Here is an 8,761-nt window from a genome sequence, read left to right on the forward strand (position 1 = left end):
CATCCTCCCCCCACCACCCCCTGCCGCGGTGCTGTCTCCAGGGGCTAGCAGGGCGCGGGTCCCCTCCCCGCTGTCACCCCACCGGCCCAGCCCGGTGACGGCAGCAGCGGGCGCACCCGGACTTTGAGCCGCTTATCGGGCCCCGGCCGTGCCCGCAGGGAGCGGCAGCAGCACCCAGAGGTGTGCGGGCTACACCCTGCTGCTCCCCGCTGCGTCACCCCCGGCTGGGGACCCCGGGCCCCCTGCCTCCCCCCAGCACGGGGACATTTCCAAGGAGCCCTAGGATGTTAGGGCGCAGCACCCCGAAATCCTCGCTGCAGCACCAGCAGGGCGCGGGGGCCCCCTGGGTGCTGCTGGGGTGCGGAGAGCCCCCTTGGTGCCTCCCGCCCCCGAGGCGGGGCCCGGGCTGGGTGCCAGCACCCGGCCCCCCCCCCTCGAACCGTGAACCGTCACCAGCAGCGCCGGCCCCGCGTTAATGATCCACCCGCAGCCAGCCCCGGGCCGTGCGGGGCCGTGCTGGGGACGGGGAGCGGGGTTTGTGGTTTGGGACCCCCGGGGATGTTGTGCGTGGGCCGGCGGCCGGCGGCTCCCCCCCGTGCGCTCCACCCCTCGGTGCCGGCACGCAGAAAATAGCGGAAGCAGGCGGTGGCCACTTCCCGGCGCTCAGCTTGGGAGCTCGGCGGGGCCATGGCGTTGGTGAGGATGAATCTGCGAGCCGTCACCTCCTGGGTGGGCATCGCCCGGCTCTTCGCCATCCTGCTGTCCTGCATCGCCTTCAGCCTGGTGGCCTCCACCGGGGTTTACGGGGGCCCCTACGGGACGTGGTGCATGTTCAGCTGGGGCTTCTGCTTCGCCGTCACGCTGCTGATCGTCCTGCTGGAGCTGTTTGAGCTCTACCCCAAGCTGCCCCTCTCCTGGGACGACTTCACCTCGGCCTTCTCCATGCTGGCGGCGCTGATGATCTTCACCAGCTCGGTGGTGTTCCCCTCCGTTTTCATCGGCAGCCCTTGCAGCAGCAGCATCTGCATGCGCCAGGCGGCCGCCACGGCCATATCCTGCCTCTGCTTCCTCGCCTACGCCCTCGAGGTGGGGCTCACCCGCGCCAAACCGGGGGACATCAGCAGCTTCCTCTCCACCGTGCCCGGTCTCCTCAAGGTGTTTGAAGCCTACGTGGCGTGTCTCATCTTCTCCTTGCTGGATACCTACGACTCCGTGCCCGGCCTGCAGTGGTGCGTGGCCGTCTACTCCGTCTGCTTCGTCATCACCCTCCTCATCATCATCTTCACCATCGGCCGCTGCCTCAGCTACATTCCCTGCCCGCTGGAGAAGGTGCTGGTGGCCTACAACGCGCTGGCCATGCTCATGTACCTCACCGCTGTCATCATCTGGCCCTTCTACAGCTTCAACAACAGGAGCCGGCCCAGCCCCTGCGGCGCAAACTGCTCCTGGAACAAGCACCTGGGGGTCACCTTCCTCACCATCTTCAACTTCCTCGCCTACCTTGTGGACCTGGTCTACTCCACCAAGATGGTCTTCATCAGGACCCGTTCCTGAGGGCGGCGGGGTGGCCACGGGGCCGGGCAGGGAGCTGAGGAAGAGGCCGGACGCCTCGGAGAGCTCCTTCCTCCCGGCCTCCCCCCGTGCCGGGGAGCAGCGGTGGTGCTGGGGGTACCGGTGGGGGGGGAGCCGGGTGGGGGGGGATCCCGATGGCCTGGGGGCGGGGAGGGCTTTGGGATTAAATTTGGGTCGTTTTTCACTTGCTTCTGCTCCGCTTTCTTCCCCTTTTTTTTTTTTTCATGGCTGGGTGGGGCTGTTCTGAGTCACCCCCTGGGGCTGCATGGTAGCAGGGGGACACCAGCCTTCGGCAGCTCCTCTTCTCTCCCGCTGGAGTTAAACGGGGCACGACCAGGAAAAAAAACAGCCGGGATGCTTCTGACTTGGCATCGCAGGACCCTGCAGAACGGGTTCGGGAGGAATGTGGCTGCTGGGGGGGGGCACAGTCCCCAAGCTCGGGGACAGGTCTGTCACTGTCACCTGAGTGAGAGCCCCGCGGTTGGAGCGGCTGTGCCCGTGCCGTGCCTGCTGTTCCACACCGTGGTGGCAGCAGGGAGTCCCCTGCCTGAGGACACGGGGGTGCCACCACGAGGCTGGTGGCACAGGAGGGTGCCACCACGCTGGGAAGAAGGGCGCAGAGCGGTGCAGGCGTGTCCTGCAGGCACGGGAGACAGGCACCTACGGGGCACGGTGTCCCCACGCTGTCCCCAACCCATGCTGCTCCCTCAGGTTCTGCCTCCCCAGACATCACTGCTGCTTTTAGCCAGGCTGCCCTCCCCCTGCTTCTTCACCAGTGCCACCTCCCTGCCACCACCGTGCCACCGCCTTGTCCCTGCCACCTCCCAGCCGGGTGCCACAACCCCACGCTGGCTGTCACCTCGCCACCGCGACCTTCGCCCTGCCGATGGGGCCCGCGCTCGGCCGTCGGAGCCTCTCGAGGCAGAAATTTTTTGAGCAAATAAAGGAAAAAAAAACCGCACGGCCCGGCGCAGCCCTGCCCAGCGCCGGAGCGGAGCTATTTTTAGTGCCTGAGTTGATTGAAATTCATAGAGGAAAGAGGCGCGGGAGCGCGCGGCGGCCGTCACCGGCGATGAGTTGCAGCGCTTGGTGCCGGTAACGGGTAACGCAGCAGGGCTGCGGCCGGGGGGCACGGGGAGGCTGGGGCGTGGGGAGGCAGCCACGGGTGGGCTGGGGGTGTGGGTGTGTGTGTGGGGGGGCTCCCAGCCCGCTGCACCCCGCGCAGGGATCTGGGGGTGTCTCGTGGCCCCGGGGTGCGCGGTGGTGGCACCGGGAGTGGCTGGGCGCCGGTGCCGTGCCGTGCCTTGGGGTGCCCCGCTGCCGTGCCGTGCCGTGCCATGGGGTACCCAAATAGCGCGCTATGGGGCGCGCCGGTGCTGTGCCATGGGGAGCCGCCGTGCCGTGCCGTGCCGTGCCGTGCCGTGCCGTGCCGTGCCGTGCCGTGCCGTGGGGAGCCCCGGTGCGGCTCGGTTGCCGGTGCAGGAGCGGTGCCGGTGCCGGTGCGCGGCGGATTCCTCCCCCTAGGGGTCGGTGTGCACCGGAGCGGCGGCGCGGGAGGCGGCAGCTCCTGCGCACGGCCCGGGGCGGCCGGGGCACGGCGGCGGCGGGGAGCGGGGAGCGGGCACCGCTGCGGGCCCGGGTGAGTGCGGCCGGGGCGGGGGGCGGCGGAGCCGGGGCCGGGGGGCTCCCCTTCACGATACCTGAGCCGGCAGCCGGGGCCCCGGGATGAGCGGGGCGGGCGGTGGGGAGGGGGGTGATGGAGCAGCGGGCACCCCTCTCCGGCACCCCCGGGCCGGCTGGAGCGCACGGTTCAGTCCCAGGCTGGTTGGGGGTCCCCAGGGGGGTCCCCTCCTTCAGCTGGCTGTGCCGCATGCCAGGGCCACCTCTGTCGCTGGTGGAGGGTGAGGAGCCCGCCGAGAGGGGTTTAGCTTCTTGCGAGCCAGCACCAGCGCCCGGCCCCCTTCCCCATCAGCTGGAAGCCCCTGTGACCCCCCGAGATGTCCCTGTGGCCCTCAGTGACCCTGTGGCCCTAGGGACACCTCCGTGTCCCCGTCTGGACAAGCAACCCCCAGGCAGCCCCCATCAGCCTCCCCCAAGGGGGCCAGGTCTGAGCCCCACTTGAGGTGTCTGCCTGGGGGCTCGCATCCCTGCCATGTCCCTTCTGTGTCCCCTTTGTGTCCCTTGGGGCTGCAGGCCATGGCCAGGAGCCCCCCCAAGGCTGCTCCAGCTGGAATGGGGACCTGGCAGTGCCCCTGGCTGGGTGTCACCAGGGGAGGGGCCCCCACAGAGCCCCAGCCTCATGGGTACACGGCTGTGGGTGCTCCGTGGGGGGCACCCAGGTGGGAGCAGGACTGGGGTCAGGGTCTGTCCTGACCCCATGGGTCTTATCCCACCCATCCCATTGTCCCCACAGCCGTCTGCGTGGCAGGATGGGGATGTGGCACCCCAAACTGATAGCGCCGTTTTTGGGGAGGGAGGGTGGGGAGAGAACAACATACATGTGCTCCAGGACAGCTGCACCGGGCTGTGGGTGTCTGCACGGCAAGGAGGGGGTTCAGGCATGCCCTGGGGGTGTTGGGGTGCCCCGGGGTGCCGGGGTGTCCCCACAGCCGGTGCGCCCGGGGCTGCTCCTCGCACCGGTGACCTCGCAGCACTGCCATGGCAACGCCGCGTGAAGTCACCGGTGCTCGCGGCGCGGTGCCAGCGTGGGCGTCCGCTCCCGCAGCCCGCTGCCACCCCATGTGTGTGTGTGTCCGTTCCCCCCCCCCCCCAATAGGATGAGCTGCGCCCCCGCCAGCGCCGACGCCTGACCCCGCCACCATGCTCGTCAAGGAGTACCGCATCTGCATGCCGCTCACCACCGAGGAGGTGCGGGGGTATCCCCCCCCTGGGGAGCGTGGAGGGCACTGGGTGGTGGTCCTGGGGGGTCAGATGGGCTGGGGGACGCCATGGTCCCCGCTGCTGTCCCCTCGGGGTGAGGACTGTGCCTCGGTTAAGTCATTTTGGCCACAGTTGTTGGGTGCGGGATGCGCTGTGTGGTGTTTTGGGGTGCGAGCACGGGGCCCCCCGGCACATCCCATCGCTGTGCACGGTGCCCCCGGGGCAGCGCGGAGGTGGTGGGCAAAGGGCTGCGTTTTGGGTGCTGCCGGAGCGGCCCAAATCCCCTCCAGCAAGCAGCAGCGATGGCTGGGGCCGTTCTGGGGAGCAGGGGCTCGCGGCAGCTGCGCCCACACCTGCGGGTTTGTGGCAGCACCTGGGGAAGGTTTGCAGTTAGGCGGAGCGGCGAGGAGACCTGCCCGGCAGCCGGGATGATGGATGGGATCTCGGGCACAACAACAATGCGGTCACTGCGCCGCCGCACCGCCGAGTACGGGCACACACGGCCGTGGATTTTGTTTTTTTTTCCTGGCCTGCCCAGGCAGGCAGGCAGGGAAATCGCTGCAGGTACCTGGGCAGTGGGAAGGGCAGGATCCGGCCCTCGCCCAGGGGTGAGAGCAGGGGGACCCTGGGGAGACGCCTGCCTGCTGCACGGCTCGGGCTCTGGCACCGCTTTGCTCCGTGCCTCAGTTTCCCCTCTTGCTCACTGCAGTACCGCGTGGGGCAGCTGTACACCATCAGCAAGCACAGCCACCAGGAGAGCGAGAAGGGCGAGGGCGTGGAGGTGGTGAAGAACGAGCCCCACGAGGACCCCGTCCATGGCCCCGGCCAGTTCACCGAGAAGCGCGTCCACCTCTCCAGGTGAGGCACCCGCCCGCGGTCCCGTCCTGCCCCAGCTCCGCGGGGACACTGCTGTGCTGGGGGGCACGGGCAGGGGGTGGTGTGACCCCGTCCCTGCTCCCAAAATCCTCAGGGAGCAGCCTTCCCAAAGAGGGGCTGCACCTGCCTCTGGGGATGCACCCACCTTTTGGGGGATGCACCCATCTCCCAGGGGTGCCCCCATCTCCTGGTGTGCACCCATCTTCGGGGACTGTACCCATCTTTGGGGACTGCACCCATCTGCTGGTGCACACCCATCTTTGGGGATTGCACCCATCTTTGGGGTGCGCGCATCCCTTAGGGGCTGCACCCATCTTTGGGATTGCATCCATCTCCTGAGGGCTGCACCCATCTTCAGGGACTGCACCCTTCTCATCTCCTGGGGTGTGCGCATCTCCTGGGGGCTGCACCTACCTTTGGGGACTGCACCCATCTCCTGGGGTGCACCCATCTCTTCGGGGTCTGCACCCATCTCCTGGGGTGCACCCCACCCATCTTTGGGGACTGCACCCATCTTAGGGACGTGTACATCTCCTGGTGCGCACCCATGTCCTGGGGTGCCCCCATCCTTGGGGGCCTCACCCTCTCCCAGCCCACCCCTCCCCATGGGTCCCACTGCACCGCCCCGGGCTGTGCGGGGACACCCCTGGCTGCTCCCCTGCCCGTCCCGGGGTGTCCCCGTGTCCCCACACGCAGCCCCGGGTGCCTTTTGGGTGGCCGCAGGCACGCGGCGCTGCTGTCCCCGTGTCCCCGCCGCCAGCTGCGGCGCGTGGCCGAGCGTGCACCGGCGGCTCCCCCGCCGGGGAGTCGCTGGCGTTAGACGGGATATTTTTAGCTGCGGCACTCACGATTCTCCTCTCGGGGATGTTATTTATAACGCCTGAAAATTAATCAAAAAACACCGCCGCTGGGAGGGAGGCAGCCGCCGTGGCGAGCGGGGCCGGATCCTGCCCGGGGAACGGGGCCAGGGGTGCCTGTGGGGGGACAGGACCGCGATGGGGACCTGGTCTTGGGGTGATGGGGAGGGTCTTGGGGTGATGGGGGGTTCTGGGGTGGTGGAGGGGTTCTGGGGAAGGGGTGAGGTCCCTGGGGAGGCGATGGGGGTCCAGGAGCTGTGCTCGGCACGACAGGGCCGTGCTCCTGGGCCGTATCCTGCCTCCCTCCCCCAAAACAGCAAGCTGCCGAGCTGGGCCCGGGCGGTGACCCCCCGAATCTTCTACATCACGGAGAAAGCCTGGAACTACTACCCCTACACCATCACGGGTGAGACACGGGGACGGGGCCGCCCAGCACTGTGGGGCCAGCCGTGTCCCGGTCTCACCTCTCCCTCTCTTCCCCCACGGTGCCACCCGTGATGCCGGCATGCCGCGTGGCCCTGCAGAGTACACGGTAAGGGCACGGGGGGGTCTGGTCCCTTTCCCATCATGTGGCTGGGGAGGGGGCGCCGGGGTGGGCGTCCTTCGGGGACCAGCTCCCAGGCGCTCTCCCCGCAGTGCTCCTTCCTGCCCAAGTTCTCCATCTACATCGAGACCAAATACGAGGACAACTGCGGGGACAGCGAGAACGTGAGTGGCGCCGGCCGTGGCCCTCCCCACCTCCTGAGCTGGTGGCACGGCTGAGACCCGGCAAACTCACCGAGGGGGGAGTACACGTGGCCGGTGCTGACCCCTCTCACCCTCCCTGCCCACCCCAGATCTTCCACAGCGATAAAATCCTGGGCGACCACGAGGTCTCCTTCCTGGATATCGCCTTCGACGAGATCCCCGAGCGCTACTACCGCAGCCTGGAGGTAACGGCGCTGGGGGTGGGGGGCAGCTCCCTGGGGTGCCCCTCTCCGCGTCCCCCCGTCCCCGGCTCATGGCCCCACTCTGCGCCCCAGGACCCCCGGTTCTTCAGCTCGGCCAAGACGGGCCGGGGGCCGCTGCGGGAGGGCTGGCGCCAGCACACCAAGCCCATCATGTGCTCCTACAAGCTGGTGACCGTCAAGTTCGAGGTGTGGGGGCTGCAGACGCGCGTGGAGCAGTTCGTGCACAAGGTGAGGGCGGCCGAGGGCGGCGCGGGGTCACCTGGGTGTGGGTGCTGATGGCTGGTGTCACAGGTGATCCGGGACATCCTGCTGATCGGGCACCGGCAGGCCTTCACCTGGGTGGACGAGTGGTGCGGTGAGTCCCCGCGGCGTCCCCCAGCCCCTCTGCGTGCGGGACCCCCGATGCCACCAACCGTGTTGGCTGTTCCTCCTGCTCCCCATGCCCCCTGCCCACCCTGCCTGGTTCCCCTTGGGTTCCCACCTCGGCACACGTTGGTGGTCCCCGTGCACATGGAGCCCCCCTGCACCACCGCTGCGCCCCCCGGCATGGCTCAGTCCTCTCCCCGCAGGGTTTTGCTGCCACCTCGCCTCCGCCTGCTGCCCTGTGTGCCCCCTCCCTGTCCGTCCCCTCTGCTCCAGCCCTTGTCCCCTGCCCCACGGGGACGCCGTGCCCGGGGCTGGCACCTGATGGGGTTGGGGACACCGGGGGGTGCAGGACGAGGCCGTGCTGGAGGCGGCTGTGAGCCCGTGTGTGCTCGGCAGGCATGACGATGGAGGAGGTGCGGCGCTACGAGCGGGAGACGCAGGAGGCCACCAACGAGATCATCGGCATGGTGGCCCCCACCATTTCGGTCAGCGAGGTGGGGCAGCCCACGGCCACGCACTCGGCCCCCGCCAGCGCCCCTTCCACCCCCCTGAGCGACGAAGCCCCCGATTTCCTCGCCCCCCCCAAAGCTCGGCCCCGCAAGAAGTCGGCGCCGGAGACCCTGACGCTGCCGGCGCTGCGGGAACGTGCCAGCGCCGAGTGAGGCCGCGCCGTGCCACCGTGCCGTGCCACCTGCCTGGTCGGACTGTCCTCTCCTCCATGCCAGCCCTGCCACCCGCCTCGTCCCCTCCGACGGATGCCGACCCCGAGGGGGGAACCCGCCGGCAGGGCGCAGGGGAGCCCCGTGGGGGTGCCGGCGACCCTGAGCCGCCGCGGGTGCCCGTGTGGGACGTTGTCACCATCGCCACGCCGGACCTGCTGTCCCACAGGGAGGGGACATCCCCGCTCCTCGTGCCAGGCAGCATCGGGCCACGGCAGCATCCCAGCCCCTTCGGTCCAGCCGTGGCCGGGCTGGGCGCGTGGCCGTGCCGGGCTGGGTACCGCGGCACCCGGGGAGCGATGCTCGAGCACCGCCCTGCAAGGTAGGCACCGGGCACAGGAGGGTGGGTGTGGGGGTGTCGGTGACAGCCCAGTGCCACCTCCTGGGGCTCCCTGTGGGATGCCGGGGGCCACGCAGCCCCACGTGCTCCGGGTCTCGCAGTCGGAGGCCGTGCCAGTGCGAGGGGTGCCGGGGCAGGCTCAGACCTGTATTTTCTTTGGGAAAACGAGGTCCTTTTCGGAAATAAAACTGGAGACGTGGC

General features: G+C 69.2%; 2 protein-coding genes across 2 annotated transcripts; both read left to right on the forward strand.

The window, feature by feature from the left end:
* The first annotated feature begins 127 nt into the window (after positions 1-127).
* Positions 128-2,578, forward strand: LOC311445410 (myeloid-associated differentiation marker-like). The gene has a single exon (XM_084537480.1). The coding sequence runs from the start codon at positions 688-690 to the stop codon at positions 1,552-1,554; it is 867 nt and encodes a 288-aa protein (XP_084393606.1). The 5' UTR covers positions 128-687; the 3' UTR covers positions 1,555-2,578.
* LOC311445409 (cytoplasmic phosphatidylinositol transfer protein 1-like) lies at positions 2,530-8,760 on the forward strand. Its single transcript, XM_084537479.1, is given in 10 exon segments — positions 2,530-2,667; positions 4,349-4,440; positions 5,162-5,310; positions 6,503-6,679; positions 6,681-6,717; positions 6,822-6,893; positions 7,022-7,117; positions 7,208-7,363; positions 7,427-7,490; positions 7,898-8,760. Coding segments are annotated over 9 exon segments (1,065 nt in total). The 5' UTR covers positions 2,530-2,667; positions 4,349-4,392; the 3' UTR covers positions 8,164-8,760.
* The last annotated feature ends 1 nt before the right edge of the window (position 8,761 follows it).

The sequence above is a fragment of the Aythya ferina genome (assembly GCF_964211825.1).
Source record: "Aythya ferina genome assembly, chromosome: 15".
Classification (NCBI taxonomy): Eukaryota; Metazoa; Chordata; class Aves; order Anseriformes; family Anatidae; genus Aythya; species Aythya ferina.